We start from the raw sequence: 27,152 nt of genomic DNA, 5'->3' as shown, positions 1-27,152 counted from the left end.
AATAATATGATTTTATCCATTCTACATTATGAGTAAAATGAGTCTTTTTATAATTTTTCTTATGAATAATGTTAACTTGATTAGGATACATATCAAAATGAGTAGGTGACACAGGAGGAGATTCTTGTTGCTGATATACAGGAATAGGAATTTTTGGAGTAAAATCAACACCATTTAAATTTGCATTTGAAGTGGAAGATTTTGCAGACATAAAATCTTGAGTAAATGAATATCTAGAAGTTGGGCTAAATTCTATTTGAATAATACCATCTGTATGTTGTATAATTTTTGAAGGAGTTGTTAAAGGTCTAATTGGTTTTGGATGGGTTAAATATTTTAATTCCCATTGACCTCCTTGAGTAATTTCATTCCATTTTAGTTTTTTAGGAACAAAAACTTGAGTATTGTTAGGGTTATATTGTAATAATAATATTTCATCTTTGACAGATTGACACACAACTCTAGGATTTAATTGAGTTGTCATGAATTTATAATATATCCTATTAATTATTGTTATGATTTGGGCTTCTTCTACAAAATTCATATTTTTGGTTTTAATGTTTAAAGTTAAACTTGAAAGAATACTTGGGTCATTTATGTTCATGGAAAAGTTTGGAAAACAATTAAAATAAACGGGACCATTTGCAAGGTTTGAATCAATCATGCTAAGGACGAAATTAGTAAATTTTGTTGACATAGTGTCTCTTAAATAAACAAACACAGGAATATCTAAACCTAAACGAAACAAAGGTTTTATTGCAACTTGAACTAATCCTATATGAATATAATTAAATTTCTTTCTATGATGATTAATAGTGTGTTGATTTAATAATTGAAGACTTTCTAAATTTTGATTAAGAGAAATAGTTTTTTCTTCAGTTTTAATTGAATAATTTTGATTAAATTTGAAATTTCCTTGTTGATATATTGTATTAATTTTCATGTGTGGAATTGACCAATTATGTAATTGATTTTCTATTTGTGCTATATTTATTTCTTAACTATTAACAATATTTTGAGTAAGTGATGTGTGTGCAGAATTGTTTGATGAAACTGTAGAACTATCATGAGACCTAAGAGATCTGGAAGAACTAGCTCTACTTAATTTCCTTATAATATTACTCATTGTCACAGAAAATAATCACAATTTTGTCCTTAATCAATTCAAATAATTTCCTAAACATGAACCACCACAAGCGGATCAACACGGGACTTACGCTCCTTTTGCCCCAAACACCGCTATCTAGGCTGACCAAGTCGTTCACAGGAAATTCAATCTGAACTAAGTTAGGACTAAATTAGTGATTAAATACTGTTCCAACTCGTAACACTACTTGGTTCTCAAGCAGAACGTGGCTCTGATACCATTCACACCCAGGACATATAACAGTTCATGCATACAACAAATTAATTATGTCTAATGAACTCCAAACATAAAAACAGAAATAATTACTGTCTAATTCTGTCTAATTTATTACAGAAATTTAAACATAAAAACACAAATATTTGAATCTAAAAATAACTTTTATTGAAAATATACATTGATTATAGAGAATTGTTGAATACAGGCTTGTTGACAACAAAGAGATGACTAAAAGAGATGAATACAAAGGACTATAATTTTTTAAAGAGGAGATTACAAAAACAAGAGAGAGAATTTTTTAGAACACTCTATGCTTGCACTCTTGAGCTCTGCCTGATGAAAAGGACTTGAGTCGAATTTGAGTCTTCATTCTTGAGAAAATTTTGAAATCTGTCATCACGTGTTGAGCCAGTTGGAGTTTTGGTAAATGAGGTCTGCTGAAGAAGATAAGATTTTATTTCTAATGTCAGAAGAGAATTTATTCTCTTCTTCTCCTTTTTCTTCCCATAACTTTTGAAAGTCATAGTAGTAGACAAAAAAATACTATTCATTACTTTTTTATTTTTTTTAATAATTAAAATTGTTTATAAATTATTTAAATGAAATAACGTATCATTAAATTACTCTTTTTGTAGTAAACTCATAGTTTAATTAAAATTATCCCATGTAAAATAGAATTCATAAAAGTATTTAAAATTAAAAATAACAAAAATCTTCATAATTATTAATTATTTTTTTAAAGTGTTATCTCGTCCCACGACCTTAAAAATTCATATTATTCATATTAAAAACATCATTCATTGGGAATGATAAGAATACGAAAAGATATAATGTGATACACATTATTTATTAAAAATTAATTTTATAATATGAAGGGACTATTTATTAAAAATTAATAATTAAAATTAATTTTTAAAAGTTAAATTATTAATATTTTACCTCTCTAGAATTATCATAATAATTAACCTATAATATAGGTATAAAAACTAAGGTGGTGTCCTTTTTATTTACTTAATTCTAAATAAAACTTTAAAGCTTAATAATATTAAGTATTAATTTGTTTATTTTTTTAAATATTTTATTTCCATTAAACATTAAAAAGTAAAGAAAAATCAATATGTTATTTTTTTCATTTAAAAATATTCAAATATTTTGACTTTTTTATTCAATAAAAATTTATAATAAGTCATAAAAAAAGTAAACAATGTAAACAATGTAAAGTTTGAATGCAAATTGCTTTCACCAAAAAGTTAAAAAAACAAACACCTTATAAATTAGTTACTTAATTATAAAAAATATAAATACTTTAAAGAGATATAAAAGATAATCTTATATTATTATAATATATCTAATATATAGTCTATTAATATAATATATTTGATTTATCTATTTATAAATATTATTTATTAATTAATATCAATATTTTAAATTTAATCAAATAATTTATCACTATTTTTCAATTCATAAATTTAATTTAAATTATTTCATTGGCAAAAAACAAATCACTCGTTAATCATCTTTCAAAACCCTATGTCTTTCCAATATGACTTTTAAATTTAATTTCTTAAATAATTATTAGTAATAAATAAAATGAAAATTCAAAATTCTTATTAAAAAAGTCATTTTATTCAAGTGGTTAAAAGATATGATATCAATCATTATTAATTATGAGTACTACACATGTTGAATTACTAGTTATAAAAAATATAAGATGATAAATCATTGATAATCGTTAATTGAATATGAATTTATTATTACTTTATTTATTATAAAAATATATGAACATTAATTTATTAATTTTCAAAAACACATAAATATTAATTTATTAATCTTCATTGTATCAAACCAAGTATTACTAATAGGTAAAATAAATTTAATATGATAACATTACTCGGTGAAAAATAAAATAAAAAATGCTATAAAAAATTGTCATAAAATTATAGGAAATTTCAAAACTGTCACTATATATGCATTATTTTGGAATTTTCAACCCGGCATGTCGAAGGGTCATCTCAGAAGGGCATTTTGGTCAAATCTTACGTTCCACGCCTACCACAGAAATCAATAGAAAATATAAATGCCCGATGTTCTTAGGTTTTCGATCTTTGGGAGATCTTGCTACAGTGACTGCACATAGCAAACGACGTCGTTTCATCATCGCCTGAATTCATCGATCTCCATATCCTTCCCATTAATTTATCGTTGTCTCTCCTTGGATCCAAAAATTTTTACACAAATTTAATTTCGCCATCAAATTCTGCACAGAATGCCGGAGAACTTTGGGGCATGAGATTTTCTCGAGAAAATTATGAGGAGTTCTTTCTGGGTGGACGATGGGAGTGTGAATGTGACGTCGACCTCGAGTTCGCAGACTCGTATTCCTCAGGCTGTTCCAAGCCACCACCCCAATTCCAGACACAGGTGCAAATCAGCAGCGGTTTTGCATTTTCCGATTTGGGGTTTTTTGAATTTTCGCTGGATTTTGGGTTTCCTTTCTTTTTCCCATTTTTGGGTTTTGGAATTTGATTGTTTTAGGTGAAGATCTGAGGTTTTTATTTTTTATTTTTGAGGCAGGTTTTGGAGATTTTGTTGGATTTGTGATGTCTTCATGTGCAATTCAACCTAGAATTATTGTTTGATCCTTGGTTGCAGATAGGGTTGTTGCGTGTGAACTTATGTTATGCTTATAATTATAGTTTGATTTTGTAATTATCGCAATATCCTAGGTATTGCAGTTTTATGTAGTGTTTTCTCCCTTTGTTTGGGTTATTTACTTATTTATTTTAATTTTAGAAACATTTGTTTGATTTTCAATAAGCTAGGGTATTGTGCCTATGCGACTCTTTTAGATGTTATTTCTACATTTTCATTTTCAACATGGTGTTCATTTCAAATGATCAGAGGTGCAGCTAAAAAGCAAAATTGAGTTTATATATATAAATATATACATATTAGGTAGTTTTCTTACTTGAACCGTGCACTTATGGTTTCATCTTGATTTATCTGGGGCCGAATATGGAAACTGATATTTGGGAATTTTGAGGTAATTATGGGTTTCTAGTTTGACGGTGGTGCTAATTATATGTGTAGAAACCAAGTAGTAACTTTTGATAATTTTTGGTAGAGAAAGTGCACCAAGTTGTAGCATGAAGGCATTTTGCAAAACAGTTTAGTTGAAGAAAGACCAGAGGGAGTGAAATAGTAGAAAAAATAAAGTTTGAAATGTTTCTCATAGTTTTTGTTTGAAAGGTTGCTGCTTTGAAATGGAAAATGCAACTTGCCCAGAAAATATTAAAAGGAAAAGGATACTGTTGATGTAGGAGATTTCATTGAGCTATTTGCCTGAGGTAAATTTTCCTTTTTGCACATGCTTCTTTTCCTGCCGATTTAGTTTGGTTTTGTGATTTTGGCAGTGGAAGCAATGTCTATCGACTGCTAGCACGGAGAGAGGTTGCTCCGCGAACAAAGCATTCATTAAAAAGGTTATGGGGAGACGCTTCTAAATGGCATCACAATTCCATTGGTCCAAGGTGTGAAGCAGCGAGAAATGCAAGATGTGGTCTTATCTCATGGTAATGCCTGTGTGGCAAGTTGCTTTTTTGTGATCTTCGTGCTTTTTTGGTTGCACCTTCATTTGGAGTCTTTATTGGATAGTTCTTTATCCTTAGAAAAATTCGTTTGAATGCCACACAGTGATGGACACACTCTGTCTGTTATGAAACCTATGAACTGGAATTCTGGCTGGTTCTCTTGAATTTTTGTCTTTGTTTCAGGGTGGAGGCAGAATCATTGCGGCATTTATCTGCAAAATACTGCCCACTGTTACCTCCTCCAAGGTCCACTATCGCAGCTGCCTTTAGTCCTGATGGAAAAACACTTGCTTCTACACAGTAAGCTGCTGTTGTTTGACTTTCTTGTTGACGTAGTGGGTTGGGGTTCAGGGATAATTAAGTTGAGTTAAATTACTAGTATACCAGAATGGCTTTCATTTTCCTAAACTGCATTTTGGTTCTGTGCCTGCAGTGGAGATCATACAGTGAAGATTATTGATTGCCAAAATGGCAGCTGCTTGAAGGTGTTGAGTGGTCACCGGAGGACACCTTGGGTGGTAAGCATGTGTTATGAATTTTGCACATTTCTGTTATTAGATCTTTGGCCCATTATTTCAGCCTTATTCAATTTTTCTAAATTATTCCTGTTTTAAGTGAAACCTGCTAGAGATCGAGTGTTTGTACCTTAGGGCTTTATTTCATTTTTATTTTTGAATGGATAAGGGCCAATATTTTAAAAACAAAATTGGATATAACTCGAGTATGTAGGGAGTATGCAAACATTTATTTGACTTTGCAAACAAGAAAGGAACCTGTGAGATAATAAAGAAACAAGTAAAAGAAGAAATCCACTTTTTTTCACAAACCCCAATTAGCATCATTCTAACAATGAAATCAAGAAAAGAAACTCTCTTACTCAAGGTAGCTTCTTCTTTCCATCTGACGTGCTGGTGGAACTTTTATAGGTTAGATTTCATCCACTCTATCCTGAAATACTTGCAAGTGGAAGTTTGGATCATGAAGTTCGATTGTGGGATGCAAGTACTGCAGAGTGCATAGGGTCACGTGACTTTTGTAATGATTTCTATGGACCTCTTTTTCTAACATTTCAAAGACAATATTACGCTCAGATGTATACTTTTGTGTATTTGATTGATTGATAATTTCCTTTTCCTCCATGCAGACCGTCCCATTGCTTCAATTGCTTTCCATGCCCAAGGGGAGCTTCTTGCTGTAGCTTCAGGACACAAGGTGAGAATTTATTGTCTGGAACTTTGTATGGAGTTCTATTTTGGATTGTTTTGTAAATGGTTTTGACCTTTTAAATTTTGTACTAGCTATACATATGGCACTATAATAGGAGAGGAGAGACATCCTCACCAACCATTGTATTGAAGACACGACGTTCCCTTCGGGCTGTGCATTTTCATCCACATGCTGCTCCATTTCTTTTAACTGCTGAGGTGACATACTTGTGGTTTCCACTTAGTTAGCCATTACATTTTGGCTCTTTTGTTGATCCTATTAATATGCTGATTTGCAGGTCAATGACCTTGACTCTTCAGATTCCTCAATGACCCTTGCAACTTCTCCTGGTTACTTGCGCTATCCTCCTCCTACTGTATATTTGGCTGATGCTCATTCTAGTGATCGTTCTAGTTTGGCCGACGAACTACCACTTATGTCTTTACCATTTTTTATCTGGCCTTCATTTGCTAGAGATGATGGGAGAATCTCTCTGCAGCATACTGATGGAGTTGCTGGTCCAAGTATTGCACAACAGAGAGTGGATCATTCTACTTCAGTGCGCCTTTTGACATATTCAACACCATCAGGGCAGTATGAACTGCTGTTGTCTCCTATGGAACCTAGTAGCTCCTCCCCTATGCCAGAGGAGACAGGAACCAATTCCTTCTTGAGGGAAATGGAAAATTCGGTTCCTCAACCTGCAATGGATGCTATGGATACAACAGAAGTGCAGCCTGAAGAGAGAAGTAATCAGTTTTTCCCTTTTGGTGACCCTTCATATTGGGAGCTCCCTTTCTTGCAAGGGTGGTTAATTGGCCAGAGCCAAGCTGGCCAACGTACGATCCGTCCACTTAGTGGCTCTGGTCATGAAAATCCATCTTCATTTGGTGAAACTGAAACTCCTGCTCCCATGGTTTCCTCAGTAATGTCAACTAGTATTAGCCAATCTAGGGTTACAGGAAGATCAAGTTCGCGACATAGATCTTCTCGTTCCCGGGCAGCAACTGGGTCTGCAGAAGGTGCTTTTTTAAACATTGGACAGGATGAAAGTGGTTTGCAGCCTGTTGTTAGCAGAATCCAATCTGAACTTGCCACCTCCCTGGCTGCAGCAGCAGCTGCAGAATTACCTTGTACTGTGAAGCTGAGAATATGGCCACATGATATCAAAGATCCATGTGCCTCTCTTGATGCAGAGCGATGTCGCTTAACTATACCTCATGCCGTTCTTTGTAGGTATATCCTTTATATTGTGTCAAATTCATGACATTCTCTCCCTATGCTAACCTTTTAAATTAATGTTTGCTTATTCATTAGTTTTGTAATTTTGTAAACAATCAAAATCATATAAGGGATGCATCATTGGTTGGCACTTACACTACTTTGACCATAGCTCTTCATGCCATCATTATTACATCTTGATCCTATTGATGTTGAAGTCAATAAGCTTCCCCATCTGGTATTTCATTTTTATATTATGGTCCAGACTGTGTAGTATTATAGGCTACATGTTTTTGAATATTTGCAGTGAAATGGGAGCCCATTTTTCGCCCTGTGGGAGATTTTTGGCAGCCTGTGTTGCATGCATGCTCCCTCATTTGGAAGCTGATCCTGGATCACAGGGCCAGATGCACCATGGTGTCACAGGGGCTGCAACATCCCCAACACGCCATCCTATTTCAGCCCACCAAGTTATGTACGAGCTTCGGATCTATTCTTTGGAGGAGGCAACGTAAAGCTTAAACCTTTTATACATCTCTGATTGTAGTCATATTTTTTCCAGATTTCAGATCCCTTTCCATTTTTCATTATAAACCTGATTCACTTTTTGTTCATCTAGATTCGGTTTAGTGCTTGCGTCACGAGCAATACGAGCTGCTCATTGTTTAACTTCAATCCAGGTCAGCTGCTTTCTGGAGATTTGTGAGCCATAGTGCTTTATGTTTTATGCTGTTATGAAAAATGTTCAAGCAGTATAGTTGTATTATGATTCTCAAGAAAAGGAGATGATAATGTGTGCAAATTATATTTGCTAGTGTTTTGTTGCCTATTTTCCTTTTCTTGTTTCAATGTGAAATTTGAACTATTACTATATTTTATTGACTGAATAGGATAAGATAGGATAGGATAAGAAACGCGTATCCTAAGATATTATTTTCAAGTGAGATATTCATATCCTAGGATTTCATTTGTAGTGGGATATGATATCCTTGGATGTTATTCAATAGATATGTTATACCATGCTCATGTTTGGTTTGTATACTAAATAAAAAATGGAATGGAAAACATATTGTATTTCAATGTTCTATATTTATTTAAAATAAAAATTATATCGCATCCCAATATTTGTTATTTAAAAAAGTATGAAATCTCTCATATTTAGTTTTATTTGGAAATGGTTCTACAATTTGTTATTTAGTAAGTAATTTTTTACAGTTTTGTTAAAAATATTCATCATTCAAAATTTTAAAATTAATAAATAAAAAATATTATAGTATTTAGATGACATCATTTGAGATCAAACCTTAGTGGTAAGAAAAGAAATCTACACCATTGGGCGCAAAAAGCGGTAAATGACTAGGAAGTTGCCATTCTTACTAATCTCCAACCTAATCTGTTGGAACAATCTTCTCTCTTAGCCATTGGTTTGATGCACTAAATAAAAGCTTGCACCATCTGGTCCATCCCAAAGTCCCTTTGAAGTTTCTCTAACATGGTTTTATAGAATTAAATGGAAAAACATATCACAATACATTTTTGAAGGAGTATCTGTACTAGGGTTAAGAGAATCTAAAGATCCTAGCAATTGATACTTCTAAAACTCTTAAACTTATGATCTTATCTCTTTGCTACTTGAACTCATGAAAATTCAGAAATATTAGTAACTTATTAATAGTTGATAAATATGAAATAAAAAATGAAATTCAATAAAAACTAAAGGAAAGGAAATTCTGGCAAAGATCAAAGAAAAGCATAAGTTTCAAGCTGGGATGGTGGTCCAAAACTCCAAGCTAAGTTAAATTAGCTAGTAGACTACTTAGCTTGTGCACTATTGATGTGCTCTTCCATTAGACTAATAGACGGGCTTGATTGTTTGAGAGAAAGTTGGTCTCGTGAAAAATGGGTCATGTGATAGTTGGACTATGATAAGAAGCATCTTCTCACTTTTGTATTCTATTTGTTATTAGTTATAACTTTCTGTCCTGGTTGAAGTAACAATAAGGATGAATAAATTATGCAGATGTATATTTGCTTGTTAAGGAGAGGATTTAAAAAAGAAGTGAAGCATTAAGTTCCATATGTGATTGCAATAAAGTAAGATCAAACGGGGTATGTTTAAAAGGTTGAAGGTTTGTTTTGGTTCCCTATTTTTGAGGAGAGCGCTAGTAATTTAAAGTGATCCTTTCTTTAATCAGAAACAAAATATATATTTAAATATGAATAAAAGTACATGAGAAGGATGAGGGATCCTCCCCAAAAATACAAAAACTGATCAAAATGTACGTCATTGAACTCCTCCACTATATTAAGGAGATCCATACATTAGTATTGTACCACATAAGAGTATACAAATAAAGTATCTCATCACTCCCTAAGGGTCAACATCCTGAAGAAACCTAATGCTCCTCTCCTTGTTAACCAAACCCTTTTGTTCTACACACCTAGTGTCAATCAAGCTGAATAACATTGAAAGGAATGCCTTTGAAAACAGTGGTGTAGGAGGTCCCAAAAGAGGAATAGAAATGAATTAGATCCCAAAGAGTTTATGAACTCATCAATTTGTCCTAAGAAATCCTACAATTTCACCCCCTAACACAATCCAATCAAAGTGAGGTAAGCTTTTTGCTAAAGGACCTTGCCTCATGATACTCCCAAACCCCTATATGAGATGGTTAACATGTCACATATACTCCTTGGGGGAACCCAATCCAAATTGACTTGTTTGAATAATTTGTACCATAGTCTCAAAGCCAACAAACAATGTAAAAAAAAAAAAATGATCAACCGTCTTTGCCTTGCCCATGTGCAAAATGCAACATTTAGGACTAAGGGTTTGTAAGGTCTTCTCAACTATAGTGTTTCATTGGTGTTTACTTTCTTGTGTGCCACTAGCCAAGCGAAGACCTTGACCTTAGATGAGACTCAGATTTTCATCAAAATTTAGCTAGAGGAAAAGGAATTGGATCTAATAGATTGGACAAAGTTAAAAGGAAAGATTTTATTGTAAGCCTAAAGATGATAATGATGAAGGTCTCATTCATGGGGCAAATGGAGACAAGCATGTACAAGAGAGAGATGGTATGTGTCTTTCAAGGTTCTCAGTCTCAAGTGAATAAGGTTAGGATGGAAATTAAGGTTCCAAGAAAAAGAAAGATACTAAGGCTAGTTGAGATAGGGAGATTTTTAACTATGATGATTTCAAAAATACTTGGATGTTATGAACACAAAGGTTGGTACCCCCACCACAAATCTTCCTAAAAACAAATTCTTGCCTCATCATCCACCACAAAGTGAGTGTTTAGAGAAATCCTAGAAAACTTGTGCAATGATTTTCCAAGGGCTTTGATGTGATCATTTGACTATAATGTTGACAGCTACCTATTAGGATGAGCCCCATAAATACTTAATATGACTTGATGCCAAAGAGTAGAGTTTTCCTTAGGAACCCTCCAAAGCCATTTCTGTAAGAGGCGTTTTGGAGCCTTGTAATTAGTCTCAAGTATGGCGAAGAGGAGGGGGGATGGCGTACTCGGGAAGTAAATGGGAGAAACGGTGTTGGGCTTTGGAAAGCAATCAAGAAGAAGTGGTTGCTTTTAGATGGTAGGTTAGCTTACCATGTGGGTAGTGGGCAAAGAGTGAGATTTTGGATGGACAAGTGGTGTGGAGATGAGCCACTTTGTGAGTCCTTCTCCTCTCTTTTCTCCATCTCCTTGTCTAAGAATGCTTGGGTTTCGGAGGTTTGGAACCCCGCTGGTAATGGGGATGGATGGACTCATTTTTTTGCAAGGGCGTTTAATGATTGAGAGATCGAATTGGTGGAGCTTTTGTTGCAGAAGATCCATGCCTTCCGGGTACAAAGGGAGGAGGAAGATAGAGTGATCTGGACAACTTTAAATGATGGCGCTTTCTCAGTTAAGTCTCTTTATTCTATTTTGGAGCGTGGGGGTTCTTCTATGTTCCCTAGCGAAAGTATTTGGAGGGTAAGAGTGCCTCCAAAGGTAGCTTTCTTTGCTTGAGAGGGTTCTTGGGGTAAAGTCTTAACTTTGGAGCAACTTTAAAGGAGGGGGTTCTCTTTGGCAAACAGGTGCTTTCTTTGTCTATCTGAAGCAAAAACGGTGGATCACCTCTTACTTCATTGTGTTAAGACGTGGGTCTTGTGGAATCTTCTTTTCTCCCTTTTTGGTGTGTCTTGGACTCTTTCGTGTACAGTGAAGGAAACCCTTCTTGGATGGAATGGAGTGTTTGTGGGGAAAAGGCGCAAGAGGGCTTAGCAAATGACTCCTTTATGTATATTTTGGTCAGTGTGGAAGGAGAGGAATAGACTAGCTTTTAGGAATGAGGAGCTCTCAATTCAAAGATTGAAATATTTTTTTGTATGTAATCTTTAGTCTTGGGTCAGAGTTTCCTTAGTAGCGAGCCCTTCTTCTCTTGTAAGTTTTTAAGACTGGATAGACTCCTAGTAAGGGAAAACAGTGTGTATACTCCCTGTATACTTCGAGGGCACTAGTTTTTTGTGTTTCCTCTTTTTGATTAATATACTTCCTTTTTACTTATCAAAAAGAAATCTTCCCAAACCCTAATCCCTCATCCTCTTTAGGCTTGCATACTAGGTCTTCACTACTAAGGTGATCTCTCTTACCTTCCTTGACCCTTGACTAAAGAAAATCCTTTTGTAAATTCTTAATCTTGGATGCTACTAAATTAGGAATCTTGAAAAGAGAGGAAATTGCTAGAATGTGGGACAAACATGATTGAATTAGAAGTTATTCTTCCCCTTGGTGATAAAAAAACTTTTTTCAGTCATCCAATCTCTACGAAATTTTGTCTATCACTGGATCCCAAAATGCGTTTCCCTTTAGGTTCCCTCCTTATGGGAGATCCAGGTAGATTAAATGCTAGTTGGAGACAATGCGTTAAAAGCATTAGAGACAACCTTGTGATTTGACTCTTAACTTATGTTGATACTAGCAAGACTTCTTTTTTCTACATTGATTAAGTCCTGATGTGTTCAAAAGCCAACAAGATTAGTTTAAGGTTTTGAAAATCTTCCACATGAGCTTTAGAAAAAAGATGGTGTCATTTGCAAATTGCAAATGAGACACTCTAGTCCTACTCCTTTCCATTAGAAAGTGTTCCAGTAAACCATTCTCTTCTCTCAGCAACATCGTGCTTAAGACATCAATTATACTGGTGAAAAGAAGCGGGGATAGAGGATCTCTTTGTCCTAAATATCTAGTTGCTTTAACGATCATTTGGCACTTCTATTCTAATTTATCTCAACATTAGTATTTTAATTTTTTACCTCATTAGTGTGAAACTCCAATAACACCCTTAGTAAATCCTCTATAACATGCTCTTGAGGCCTAACTCAAGTGGTAAAGGGATGGGGACAATTTGTGGAAGGTGAGGATCTAGTTTTGACTTTTACAAGTTCTATCTCATTTAGTTCATTCTTCAAAGTTCCTTCTAATTTGACTAACTTTGCCCTTTTTACTTTGGCTAACTTTATTTGGATATTTGAACCTTTCATTTGAATTGGTCTATTGATAATATTGAGAATTCAAAACTCTACTATTTCAAGCTGAATTATTTTTTTTACTAAAAAACATATAATTACATTGTTAATAACACATTGAATGATGCATAGGTTCAAGGTTGTTGTTGTTAGTATTGTGATGAATTTCATTTTTTTCCCCCTTCTTGTTCCTACTGGGACTTGAAGCTGGAACGTCCTGCAACCTAACCCCAACACCTTACCAATTGAGCCAAGCCTCAAGGGCATTCCACCATTGTCATTTTTATGCTAAGGAGGAAAAATGCCCATGAAAGTTTAATGGATGGCTTTGTAAATTTTTTTTATATTGCTAGCTGGAAAGTTAAGAGTATCCTTTTGACCAGGTTCCTTGATTAGCCAATCAAGCAGCTAATGCTTTGGTTTTTTCATCCTTTAGGTGTCTCTTGTTGGGAATATTTTTCATCCTTAAGCTGTAGTTAGTAATGCGTTGGTTTGTTTTTGGATTGTTTTTTGTAATTTTATTCAGCTGTGTAGCTTGTATTGCTTCTCTTTTTGAAGCTTTTTTTCCTCGCATTTATTAGATTTAGCATTCTGTGGGAGAATGTCTTGTTCTTCTTCATTTTTATATTTAATATAAATGGATTGGTTTGTCTCCAATCAGAGAAAAAGGGTAAGATCAATGAAGAGAAACTATATACTTATTCTTCGATCTTCTTTATTTTTATATTTAATAGAAATGAAATGATTTGTTCTGATCAGAAAAAAAAAAGTGGTAAGATCAATGCAGCAAAACCTTATATACTTGAGAGAAGCTGAAAGGTTAGCTTTATTAGGAAGGCTATGCTGCTTAACAATAATGTATATTACTCATAGAAAAAAACGGTAATTATAAATTATTGTTGAAAATAAATATTTGTAATATTTATTCAACAAAAATTTCACATGGTGTCTCACTGAAATTCTTTAATCTGGATGGATGATGAGACCATGTAATAATCCTTTTGTGTATGTCACTGATGCATGCTATCTTATCCATAAAATGTGAAGCAAGGCTTCATGCTCATTAAATGTTTGTTGATCTTGTACATTAATGTTGTATCTGCAGTTCTCACCCACATCAGAGCATTTATTACTTGCCTATGGGCGTCGCCATAATTCACTTCTCAAAAGTATTGTCATTGATGGGGAGACAACAGTGCCTATTTACACAATTCTGGAGGTAAGTTTTTCATGCATTTCTCATTGTTGTACTTAACTTTTGCCATGTTGATTCTTTGTATTTTTGAGTTTGATAATTTGATTTCTATATTTTAGAAAGATGTTGATCAGTTTTGAGCTGATAATTTAAGACGTTTTGTCCTTTCAATTTTGTCTTACTAATTTTGGGTTCTAATCGAAGTGCTGCATGATCCCTTCAATAACACACAAATATGTACGAGATATATATATATCTATGTTGATAGGCAAAGACACAAAAAGAAGTATATTAATAGAAACAGGGCGCCCAACGGCTAACCCAAAGCATACGGGAGGTATACAACAGGCGCATAGGCAAAAGACAAAATAAAGAGGGGTACAAAAAACTCACCCCCCCCCTCATTAATAGCCCAACCACTCAAAAAAGTTAATTAAAGAATTAGGTCCTTCATCTATACACAACTTAGACCAAGACCACAAATTACAAACAAAAGAATATTTCATCTTTTGAATTGAAAGATCCTCATTTTCAAAAGTAACCCTATTTCTTTCCCTTCCAAACCGTCCAAAAAAGACACAAGGGGGCTGTTCTCCAAACCTTTACTCGTTTTTTGCCCACAAACGAACCATGCCACCCAAGAAGGATCTCTTTCACTGACGATGGGAGAACCCACGACGCACCAAAAAGGTTAAATAACAACTCCCACACAACCCTAGCCTTGGTGCCATGAATTAGAAGATGATCAATAGATTCTTCAGCAACACAAAAAAGGTAACATTCGTTTAGAAAATACCAGCCCCTCTTCTTTAGTTGGTCTAATGTTAGAGCTTTATTGCAAGAGGCTTCCCAAGCAAAAAAACCAATCTTAGTAGGAATAAAAGTGCTACAAATGATGCTTTTCGGGAACGGGATTGTGCTGCTACCCTCCATAGCACTATAAAAGGAATTAACGGAAATATTACCATCCTTAGCCTCCTTCCACTGTATCCTATCCCCCAAATTAGTAACCGCCCTCTTCCCTTGTAAGGAGAATAGGAATCTCTCCACCATCTCCATCTGCCACTCATTAAATGGCCTAGAAAAGCGTGGATTCCAGCCCCCCTCCTCCCCTGAAGCATCCCAAACTTCTACCACCCACGCCTCTTTAGAAGTCACCAAAGCATACAAAGAAGGGAAAGAAAGGCTTAGAGCCTCGTCTCCACACCACCTATCCTCCCAAAATCTCACTCTTCTTCCATCCCCTATAGAAAAGACGAATTTGCTTTTCATAAAAGGCCATTTCTTCCTAATTTCCTTTCAAAGCCCCACACCATACCCCTCCCTTACTTCTCAGGTACATCACCCCCCTTCTTCTACCCGATACTTCCTACTAATAACTTGATTCCAAAAAGCCCCCATTTCTTCCACAAAGCGCCAACTCCATTTGCCCAAGAGGGCTCTATTGAGTTTAGAAAGACATCTAACACCCAAGCTACCCTTTCTTTTATCTGAACAGTGGCATATACAACATAGACATGAATTATATGGGTATACTTGACAAAGTGTTCCGGATGAGGGTGATCCTCCCTCCTTTAGAAAGAAATTGCCTCTTCCACAGGGTAAGGCTCTTCCACATGGCAAGCCTCTTCCGGAACCTCTCCTCCACCCCATCCCAAATTGCCACCGAATTATGTGCAACCCCCATACCAGATATTAGATTTATGCAACTTAAATAGCAGGAAATTGCCAATCCACTCTAATTCTTTGGGCTCTAATTGAAATGCAGCATGATCACCTCCGCAACACACACCAGATATTTAGATATAAGCAACTTAAATAGTAGAAGACTATTAATCCATTATAATCCTGCTTCTATGTAGTCACTATGTTGCCTCAGTTAGCCAGAGTGCCTACTGCCATTGGGGGCAGTGTCTTTAGCTGTTGGAAACAAAGCAACCAGCTGGTCTAAGGAGTTCTTTAGTTGGTAAAAATGTGGAGCAACTTGGTCCTGGTACCAAGGAAATTATGTGCAATTATTATTGTATTTTGGAACTTATTTTTAGAAGTCTGCAAACACTCTTTAATTGTTTCCTTGAAATAGTTACCAAAAAGGGAAAATAAATTTAAGCTAGATTTAAAAGGCAAATCTATTTGCACATGTACTACAAATCATGGAAGTAAAAAGATCTAGAAAAGAAACCAAATGTCTTGTTGCTAATGCATCTGCTGCATGATAACATGGGTAAGGAACTTGACACCAGGAACATCCCAAATCTGAAGAAATAAATAATTTGGTACAAACACTTGTCAAACTTTCACGGTCTTCCCTTTTTCTTGATCAACATGTTGATTTCTTAGATCTTTTTAACTTCTCACCTTTTGGGATCAAGATTGTATGTTAGAGGAAGCACGGAATTAAGTCAGATTGAAGACATTTGGGGCTTGACCTACTTCAGTAGATTCATGAACCATAGATTATAATTTCTTAGATAGATGCATATTTTCTATGCTTGGAGGTTTTGACATGTTAAGCATTCCATATGCTATTCAGCAGAGTATAATTAATTGGTCCTCATATTGGTTGGCTTGGAAGTTTCTTAACCCCCAAACAACTTAAACCAAGTTTACTTGTAGTCTTTCGTAAATTTTCAAATAATCTAAACACAAAAAGAAAATCCCATAAACCTGACCAAGTTTTGAACTTGACAAAACTCCTAAAATAGGCCCAACAGATTAAAGAAATTAAAACTAACTCCTAAAACTTAAAATAATTCTAAGCTAAAGCTAAAGCTCAAAGAAACTAGCACCAAAGTTTTCCTTTCTGAATCTCAATCAACTGCCTTTTCATCTAAAAATCTCATATTTGATCTTCACTGTAGCACTCTGGTTATTAAATGATTGATAGTGAGAATCTTGTAAAAAAGTGTCCCTAAAATTGAAGTAATTGAGCTTTGGAGGAACGTGCACTGATAATACTTTGATGAATTCCCCCATTTTGGAATTGCACCAAAGCTTGGATGCCTGATATATTGGAGGCTGAATTCCCTACTGGTGATTCATACTTTGGAAGGGTTTCTTTTTTTTTCTCCTTTATGAGTTCCCAATTCCTTCTATTAACTATGAAATTACGTTCACGGACATGCAAAATGTGCTTGTATGGGGTATGGGCCTCCCCTATCGTCCTCACAAGGGAATGAAACATAGAGGAAACTTAGATCTATAGTTTATATGCATAGACACTGTAAGAGAGTAGAATAATTGTTCTTTTTAATTGATCACAGTAAGATAGTTAAGTAAATTTTTATTTTAGTTGATTGTTATTATTATTATTATTATTATTATTAGTATTAGTATTAGTATTAGTTTTAGTTTTAGTATTATTTCTATTATTTATAATTTTTGTTTGTATACTTGACCAAAGAAAATAAAACATGGAAAAGTAACACTCAAGTTTTGTTTATTTCTTAAGATTATCTAAAAAATACTAAAATTAAAAATCTATTTTTTTTCCAGTGACTCTTTTATTTAAAAAAGAGTCGATACTGAGAAATAAATAATTTTTTTTTCTCTATAATATCTTGTTAAATTAGCCAAATATGAACATGTCTTTGTTCTTTATCCTAAAATTTGATTTTCTTTCAATTGGAAATCATAGATTTGCAAAACCTGCACGTGTCATTACATTGTGAGGAGGATATTAGATATCCTACCCTCCTATGCATTAGAGAGGAGCTGGATCCAATTAATGTCTTTGTTGTGTCTAGGTTGAACAGCTTGATGTGCTACTTATGTTGTGATTATAGGAATAAAACTCTTGGATTTTTTATTTATTTTTTTATTTCTATTTTATTTCAACTTTCAAAATATTTTTATCATGCAGGTCTACAGAGTTTCTGATATGGAACTTGTGAGAGTTCTTCCTAGTGCAGAGGATGAGGTTAATGTAGCTTGCTTTCATCCTTCTGTTGGAGGTGGCCTTGTCTATGGAACGAAGGTGAACAAATAGGATTTAAAATGGATATTGCTTCTTGGTTTCTGCAGCTGTTTACCTGACCTTATAATATTCACTTGCTCAAATACAGGAAGGGAAACTCAGAATCCTCCAATATGATAGTTCTCATGGCATGAATTATACATCATCCTGTTTTCTTGATGAGAACATGCTTGAGGTAAGAATAATGCCAAGTCTGCAGTTTATTTCTCCCTCTTTTTACTGAAGGAAGCTAGCCTTATTTATTTATTTCTACCTTTGAAATTGTCTGACAGGAGAAATTGGTGTAGGTTCTATTGGCATGATAAACTTAATGTAAAGATTCTACTGTGATATAACAAGGATAATATGCTGGTAGTTTACTTATGGAAATTGATCAGGAATATACATTGTCTCACATTGCATGCTATTAGTTTCTTATAGAATTTTCATATTTATGGACTAAGGGTTGAAATCAGTCTATAAATGCTCATTAACTATAATTAAATCAGCTTATAATTTTATCCGTTTCCTGACCATAAAATGCTTCTTGTTTTCCATTTGAAACTTTCATGTCTTGCCCTTCCTAGAACAATATTCAAATATTTGTAAAAACTTTCAAATATTACTTGGAAGAACAGTGTCAAGATAAGGAGGAAGAGTGAACGCCAGTTCTTTTAATGGGTGGCTCAAAATTTTTTTATTTTGCAATGGTGTTTCTTAAGGCAATTTTCTTTTTACCAGAAACAAACAAGTTAATTTTATAGAAAATGAATATAATAGTATAAGAAGGATAAACCACCCCCAAGGAAAAGATCAAAAGGAAATGAAGATAAGGAGAGGCCAGCATGTTAAAACAAAGGATAATTTTTATCTATCAATAAATCTATGTGTCGTTTCCAATAAAAAAAAAATGTTGAAACAAAGGATATATACTCAAGGTGGCAAAAAAAAACCCCCCACAAAAGACTGTAAATGATTTCTTTGAGGCATAGAATTCTCTTACCAAAGTGGCTTAGGAGGTTTCCTAGGGAAAGTACTATTTTGGCATAAGGTCGTATCGAGTATCAATAGGAAACACCCTAATGGTTGGGATGCTAACATTTTAGTCAAGTGGTCACATTGTTGCCCTTAGAAGGCCATTTGATGAGGATGAATATTCAAGATATATATCAAGAAAGGGAATTAGTATTAGTTGTAATTAAAGTAGCATTAATATTACTTGGAATTAAATTAGGATTAATATTTATTGGAGTCTAATTAGGATTACCTAGTTGAGTTATAATATAATTAGAATTTGAGTCATGATAGGTTATTAGAGTCTTAGTAGACTTTGGATGTTATAATTAGAATTAGAATCATAATAGGTTATTAGAGTCCTAGTAGACTTTGGATTTCTTAAAGAAGCCTATAAATAGGCTAATCAATGTAAATCAAAGAAATGGAATTTGATGAATAATATTATACTTTCTTTGATTGCAAGGTTGCAACCCTCAATGGTGAGACTCCATTGATTTTCTTCTAGGTGAGACTCCTAGAAGGCCTTAATGAGACTCTAAGGTTTTCCATCTTTTCTTCATTGTTCCTTCTTTCTCTCTATTTCTTATCTTATAATTTTCTCTACCATCAAATTTATTCTTTGTTCCTCTCCTTACACCCTAAAAATAAAACCCTAGCCCACCTACCCTTAAGTGTAGGCAACCATCCTAGGGTTGTCCTACATCACCATTGCACATGTTTTATCTATTTCTCAAGTCATACTTGATTTTTAGTGGGTGATGGGATTACCATTTGTTTTTAGGAAGACTTGTGGTGAGGGGATCAAACACTTTGCTCTCAATTTCCAAACCTTTTCAGAGTAGTGACAGTTTGAAATTCTCCTATTTTATCTTCTTCTGTTTGTGCTGGAACTTTGAACTTCTGCTGTAACCTTGCTGACTTGGAGATTGCTGATCTCAAAATCCTCATGCCCTCTTTTCACTCATGTACTTGTCGCCATTTTTCCAAATGTGTAATTTTGGTTATTATCATATTTAGACTATTTACTGTGAAATCTTTATTTTTAGCTTCATCTAATCTAATTACTTGAATCTTTTTTTTTTATTTTTTTTATTTTTTATCAAATATAGAATTCTAAAGTCTCACCTAAGGTTAAGGCCTTTGCATGGCTGATGGCTAATAAGGTTAATGCTAATGACTTGCTACAAGTGAGAAGACTTTACAAAGCCCTTAGTCCCAGCTGTTTCATTATGACACAAACCTCCCTCCACCACCAAGGCTCAAACAGGAGAAAAATGCCAAGAGAATTAGAGCCCTCAACAAGTGCCCAACCAATTGAAGAAACTCACTAAAGTCAAAGGACAATCATTTATAAACAGCTTAGTCTTTGACCAAAGAAAGCAAACAAAATCCCTTTTCAACCTTTGGAATGAAAACACCTCGACACAATTCTATTCCTTGTCTTCCAAACCGTCCATAACAAACATAGAGGGCTTGCATTCCAAACCTTCTTGTGCCTTTTTCCCCAAAAGAACTATGTCACCCCAATAGTGTCTCTCTAACCAGTGAGAGAAGCACCCGAGACACCCCAAAAAGCGCAAAAAACAACTGCTGTAAAACCCTCGTCTTTTCAGTGTGGAGAAGCAAGTGATCTATGGATTTTTCATACAAATGGAAAAAGTAACACCTATTTGCTAAAGACCATCCTTGTTTCTAAACTTAATACAAGGTTAGAACTTTACCTTGTGCTACCTCCCACGCAAAAAAAACTAACTCTAGGTTGTCCCTATGAAAGCCAAATTCCTCTCATTGGAAAAGACCCAAACTAGTTTGGCTCTAAAGTGTTGTAAAGGGAATTAACTATAAACTTGCCACTCTTTGTCGGTGTCCAAAGCATTGTATCTTTCACATGCCTACACACTCTCCTCTCATGCAAACATGCCAAAAATATTTCCATGCAATCTACCTCCCAATCATTAAAAGGTTTAGAGAAACAAGGATTCCCACCCTCTCTTTAGTTGAATAATTCAAAACATCCTCCACCCACACATCCTTAGAATTGGCTAAACCAAATAAAAAAGGGAAAGACGCACTCAACAAATTGTCCCCATACCACTTATCCTTCCAAAATTTCATCCTCTGCCCATAACCTACCAAGAATGAACACCTAGTTCTCACAAGATCCCAATCCTTCCTTATCGCTTTCCACAACCTAACCTCATACCCCTCTCTCACCCCCTGAGAAGACCACCCCCCTCTTTCTTCTCCACCTCTCCATACTTCTCATAGATAACCTAATTCCAAAAGGCCCCTCTCTCATTCACAAAATGCCAACTCCACTTGCAAAAGAGAACCTTATTAAGAATTAAGAGACTCTTTAACACCTAAACCCCTTTTCCTTTTGTCTAAGCAAACAATCACCAATTTAATAAGATGTGGTTTAACCTCTAATGCCCCGCCTTCCCACATAAAGTCTTTTTGAATCTGTTCTAGTCTCATTCTAACAACCCTTGCAATACAGAACAAAGACATAAAATAAATGGGCAAGCTCGATAAAGTACTTCAAATTAAAGTAATTCATTGTCCTTTGGAAATGTATTATCTCTTTCATATGGATAACCTCTTGTCGAAACCTCCCTTTTTTTCCATCCTAAGTTGTCATAGACTTAAACGGTGCACCTGAAGGGAGACCCAAATAAGTGGATGGGAGACTACCCACCTTGCACCTAAATTCAGTAGTTAGGTTATCTATATTTTCCATGATTCTAACAAGAATTAACTCACTTTCTTTAGATTTATTCTCAACCTCAAAATCACCTTAAACCACATGAGCAACCAACATAAATAAGTGATCTTATCCTGAGAGACCTGACAGAAAACAAGAGTGTCATCAACAAACAACAAATGGGAAATTTGAACACCTTCCCCAATCCTACCTTGCACCTGACAACTAGATAAGAAACCTCCAACCACTACCCTCTTTAAGAGGCAACTAAGCACCTCCATTGTGAACACAAATAAATAGGGGGAAAGTTGATCCCCCTATTGCAATCCCTTAGAGCTTTGAAAAAATCCTATGGGGGGTTGAAAATTTATCCTTCATTTGTACTTATAAATTCATACCAATGAATTAGTTTGTTTCTGATAAATAAAAAATAAATAAAAAAAGTTATAAATGATATGCTCCTTGCTTAGCCAAAATTCCACAAAGTGGTTTCCTGACCTAAGCATCAAAAGGAAGCAACATCTGTAAGTTCTAGCAAAGTCAATAGAGTTGCACAACCATGATGCATGAATCTAACTTCCGTGAGCCATGCTTTCCATGAGATACTTGTGCTATAATGCCAACTACCGCTTTACCATAAGGTTGTCAAAATCTGATTAGATAGTAATGCATAAACCTTCCAACAAAGCAACGATTTCAGCCTCAATTGTCAATCCCATCCTTGTATGTTTGGAGAAGGTTCTAACTACATGTCCTCTATGATTGCTGAGTACACCAACTATAACCAGTTGCTTGGATTGCCTAGTCCCTGCATGTTGCAATGGGGCTTTGAGGGGATATTTTATTAAAAGAGAGAATTCTTTTTTGGAGCAAAAGCATGGCCATGATAAACTGGAATATGTTTAAAAATGAGAAACATATACCTCCTAGGTGGTTGGGCATTGTTAATGTTAATGGTTGAATGAAGAATGGAAGTGAGTGATAAGGAATTAAGGATACACTATGAATCTATTGATCTTTGTTTGAAAATTTGAGAACTTTGGCATATTGATCTTTGTTTGAAAATTTGAGAACTTTGGCATATAAAGATACCTTTTTACAATACGAAATATTTTGATAGAAGTTTTTTACCAAATTGAGTACAATAGAACAAGGGAGGACAAGGTAACAATGTTAAGCTAGCAGGAAGAAAGAGAATCTAGCAAAAGCCTACAAGCTTGTTTGGGAACTATTCTTGAAAACCGTTTTCTAATTAAAAAAGTACATTTTGTAAATTTTTTACTAAAAATAGTCTTTTGAGAATTTGTTCCAAAAACATGTTTTTTATGACAAATGTTGGGTTTTTTCATGTGTTTTCTGTAGAGTATTTTGAGAAACAATGGAAAAATATGGTGAATATTTTGGGGACTTTTGCATTATAAACAAGTGCATGGTATGAAAATAACCTGAGAAAACTGTTTTTTTTTTTAATATTGGAGGTTTCAAACAAAATTTTGTTCTTGAAAACATTGAAAACTACTTTTAGGAACTGCTATCAAAAATTGTTTTTTGAGATTTGTTTGGGAAAACAGTTCCAAACAAGCCCTACATATTTAGGTTTGACCATCTTTGCTGAAACAAGCTAAACATTTTAGATGTCACTCTATGAAGCCAAACAAACCCAATTAACCTGAATCAGTTCATGTTAAAGAACAAGAGCTACATCAGCCACAGCACAAAATAACAACATGAGGGAGGCGCACATGAATCTCACATTAAAATCTGTTGTATATGAGTGTGAGATGGTAGTATATTGAACATAATCTTCACTGTATAATTTACAGACTATGTCATTACCCATATCAAACAAAGCTAGGTAATTTGCTGAATAGAAAACAATGTATGTGAATACTAAGATGTGTAGATAATGTTGCCATTACACGCAAATGAACTACTTTGAAAATAACCTAGTTGCCTAGGCATGTGACTTTTGAGTGACTTCTGTGACGTTGTTGGATTAACTGGTATTTTACTTGTCATAGTATGATGAAGCAAGTGTTTTGTAATTTCAGAATTTGTTATTGTATTTTGTTTACTTACGTTACCTTTTCTTTTTTTGGTTGTAGGTCCCAACATATGCTTTAGAATGCTAGTAACTCCGGATTACTACACACATATGAGATGTACAACCTGACTTGCATGGTTTGTTTTTCTTTCTGATATTGTCTCTGACTTTGAATGGGGCTACATTGGGTTTTTTACTATTATCCCATCATTTAGATTTTGTTGACCATGAAAGCGCTAGTTGGTTATTGCTATTAAGTAGCACATATCAGATGTTGCTGTACTCTATCAGCCAAATATCTATATGGTGTGAAATAAAAATATTTCAGCCACCTTGTCCCATAAAGAAGCAGTCCAATGGGATAAGTATATGAAGGAAATGACCATTGGTGTTGTTGCAGTACAAAATCTTTCTGCTAGGCATAAGCTAAAAAATTAGATGTGTTTTAACTCTGTTATTTAGAAGATTGGATGGTGCATAGTTCCTAGAAAGTAGGCTTTTATTAGAGTCACTTAGATTAAGTTCACTTACCTTCTTTTACATTTTACATTTTCTGTTCCAGTTGGGTAGGTTCAGAGACTGTTGAAGATGGTTAGATAACTGTACTAAGTGGTTGGAAGATGGCTTCAGTATCCTCATGAAGAAAAGGTCCTGGGATCCATCTTATTATTCCCTTCAAAAAGGCCTTGCTAGGAGAGTGGATTTAGACATCTTGTCCAAAATTAGGTGCCTTGTGGCATCATAATTAGTGTGTGATGCAGTTTTTTTTGTTCTTCCCAAAACGAGAGTCCTAATCATTGGTGTGCTATTTCCTTGTGGTCTTAGCTTTCCACTGTTCATTTTGGTTGCAGAGGAATTTGAAAGCCTAATGCAGGTCTGGTTGTATCTTGGGGATAAAGTTTTGTCATGGTCAATTTGATGTTTGAAATGGATACCCTCAAGGCTAGATATGTTACCTGCTAACTATAGTGGATAATCTATAGGTCTTGGTGTCTCAGTATGAGCTTTAGGGCAACAGGGTGTGGCTTCTTTCTTGGTTTTTCAGGTTTAGGAGGAATTTTAATGATTAGGACTTGATTGGTATCTTCGACCTTCCAGCATTGTTGTATTGATCACCTGCATTGTGGTGCCTAAAAGGAGAGGAAGTAGAAGAGAAATGATTGTATAGTCTCATTTGGAAATATTGATCACCTGCATTTTGGTGCCTAAAAGGAGAGGATGTAGAAGAGATGATTGTATAAAGTCTCATTTGGAAATTAGGAGTTTTAATTTTGCTCAAATTAATGTCAGAATTTCCACTAAGAGTGCTATCCTAATGCAAGAAGGTACTTTTCTTTTTAAGTGTACTTTTTTCCTTAAATTTTTATTTTTATTTTTATTTCTAATTCAAGACTTTATGCTGTAAGTCTGCTTCGGAATTCTGCCTTAAATTTACTGTTTCAGGCATTAAAACACAACCTCTGGATGTACCATTCATCTTAGAATCATAAAAAGCCCAAACCTTGTAATATCTGTCGTCGTAGAGGTGTCAAAAGAATCTGGTTTTATGGCTGCCTGTTCGGTTAGTGAGTCTCTAGACAGGCTGTAGACCTTTAACAATTTGGAGGGTCGGAAGATGTTTTTTTTTGCTGAGGGACTTTTTCCTTGTATTTGACATTACTATCATATACCCTATGAAGTTATACTAGTCCAATTGAACTCACCAACTAGTTTAAATTTGTGCTTGGATATATTCTGTTATATATATATATATCCTCTATGTGAGTAAAATTTTTATTGATTTTGTGTTGTTGTGCTTCAGGATGAGATCAAGGCATATCCATCTTATGTTTGTTGTGCTTAGTTGTCGAATTGCATCAATCTTCATCTCCCAGCAACATCAGACCCTAATTCATACTAATGTTCCTTCTTCAAATGCCTGTGAAATGCTCTAGAAATTGTATCTCCCTTTGTTGTCTAGAAGGAAGTATGTTGTCCACATCATTAGGAAATCCAGCTAACTTTGGAGACAGACAGGTAATTGCCAAGCAAAATATGTGAAACATCTCTGTAGCAGCTTGTTCAGATTCCACCCAAGCTTGTAAGGTCTCTGCTTAAACAGCAATGCTGACGACAAAAAGGAGCAAAAAAAAAAAAAAAAAAAACAGAAAGAGAGAAAAGAGAGTTTCCTATGTTGAGAAACATCTAGCGTTTAGTTTATTTACTCTTGATAGATTGTCATTGTGTCTTTTAAAGCCCCTAAATGGGGTCTTGATTGTAACTTGGAAAAAAAGAAAAAAGAAAAAAAGAAAAAAAAAAAAAACAGCCATTGAGGTATTTGATTGTACATGATTGAAAAGATATATTTGTACGCTTTTATTTTTTTAGCATTTTTTTTTTCTCATTTGCTGGTTACTTACCATGTTTAATGTTCAAAACAATTTCCATCAATTTTCCTACAGGTGACATACGACTGAAGCCAGTTCTTTGTATATGGTGAATTTGGTGAGTTGAGGAGTTGAAGTTCATGGATATATGTAAAAACAAGCTCTATATGGTTTGTGGTTTATAATTAGGAATCTCATCAGTTAATTTTTAGGAGTGCCTCCTAGGGGTTTACTTATGTATGTCGGCTTATCAGGCACAAGTATTGTCATGGCCTTGGCTTTGATATAGCTGATAACTTTTTGGGGGATTCTGAAAAATCAAAATTGGTTCAAGCTATTTTCAAATCTGTAATATTTTTTAAAATGATTTCAATAAAAAATAATTTTCTATTAAATTTCGAAAGTCAGTTAAAAGTTATCTTCTTTAAATATAATTTCTTACTTATTTGAAAATATTTCATTCGAAAAAAAATAAGCAGTGCTCCATATTTTATTTGTTTAAATCTCCATTTTTCTGGTATCTATCCATCTATCTAAATCTAGTAAACTACTGGCCACATGCTACTTACACTAATTTTGTATAGTTGCTTGTATTTATTAAATTCAAAGGTTTATTAACACTTGGTTACTTAAAAGGAGGTAAAAATGATGATGCAAGGTACCTATTAAAGGGGTCATATTTGATATTTGTGTGCATCTCAACATGTATCAACATAACAACCTTTTTTTAATTTGTTATTAATTATAATTGAACATGATATTTAACAATTATTTAAAATGAGAAATTACAATTATCACACTATTTAAGAGATGCAAAGAGTTAGAAGTTTGAATCTAATCATTCAAATTGTTTGTATATGTGTGGAAGATGAGGTTTCTTCTCTTGGAGAATATATCGAAGGAAGAATATGTATTTTTGTTATTAAAAATATTGGGTTAAACAATATTAGAATATTCATTAGATTTTTCATTGTTA

The 27,152-nt window shown here is 34.3% G+C and overlaps 1 protein-coding gene across 3 annotated transcripts; it reads left to right on the top strand.

The window, feature by feature from the left end:
* The first annotated feature begins 3,364 nt into the window (after window positions 1-3,364).
* Window positions 3,365-26,193, top strand: LOC100263178 (uncharacterized). 3 transcript variants are annotated; one of them, XM_010646906.3, is made up of 15 exons: window positions 3,365-3,784; window positions 4,777-4,935; window positions 5,137-5,253; window positions 5,387-5,471; window positions 5,880-5,988; window positions 6,098-6,165; window positions 6,252-6,377; window positions 6,458-7,395; window positions 7,688-7,891; window positions 8,000-8,060; window positions 14,001-14,114; window positions 17,953-18,066; window positions 18,155-18,241; window positions 23,872-23,947; window positions 25,612-25,960. In XM_010646906.3, exons 1-14 carry the CDS (start codon window positions 3,672-3,674, stop codon window positions 23,896-23,898), a joined length of 2,322 nt encoding a protein of 773 aa, XP_010645208.1. In that variant the 5' UTR covers window positions 3,365-3,671; the 3' UTR covers window positions 23,899-23,947; window positions 25,612-25,960. The 3 variants fall into 3 exon arrangements, 2 of the variants coding, with proteins under 2 accessions (XP_010645208.1, XP_019073069.1); XM_019217524.2 differs by lacking the exon at window positions 23,872-23,947 and having other exon boundaries at window positions 25,612-26,193; XR_784780.3 differs by lacking the exons at window positions 17,953-18,066; window positions 18,155-18,241; window positions 23,872-23,947; window positions 25,612-25,960 and having other exon boundaries at window positions 6,458-7,391; window positions 14,001-14,057.
* Window positions 26,194-27,152: the final 959 nt, after the last annotated feature.

The sequence above is a fragment of the Vitis vinifera genome, chromosome 5 (assembly GCF_030704535.1).
Source record: "Vitis vinifera cultivar Pinot Noir 40024 chromosome 5, ASM3070453v1".
Lineage (NCBI taxonomy): Eukaryota > Viridiplantae > Streptophyta > Magnoliopsida > Vitales > Vitaceae > Vitis > Vitis vinifera.
The sequence above is the reverse complement of the archived record's forward strand: the minus strand, read 5'-3'. Positions and strand labels throughout refer to the sequence as shown.

What these genes read in the sequence shown, in the direction of transcription:
- LOC100263178 (XM_019217524.2), top strand. Translation starts at nt 3,672, where the DNA reads ATGAGGAGTTCTTTCTGGGTGGACGATGGGAGTGTGAATGTGACGTCG. An exon ending in AGATGTGGTCTTATCTCATG is followed by an intron (nt 4,936 to 5,136) that starts GTAATGCCTGTG and finishes TCTTTGTTTCAG; the next exon opens with GGTGGAGGCAGAATCATTGC. An exon ending in CATAGGGTCACGTGACTTTT is followed by an intron (nt 5,989 to 6,097) that starts GTAATGATTTCT and finishes TCCTCCATGCAG; the next exon opens with ACCGTCCCATTGCTTCAATT.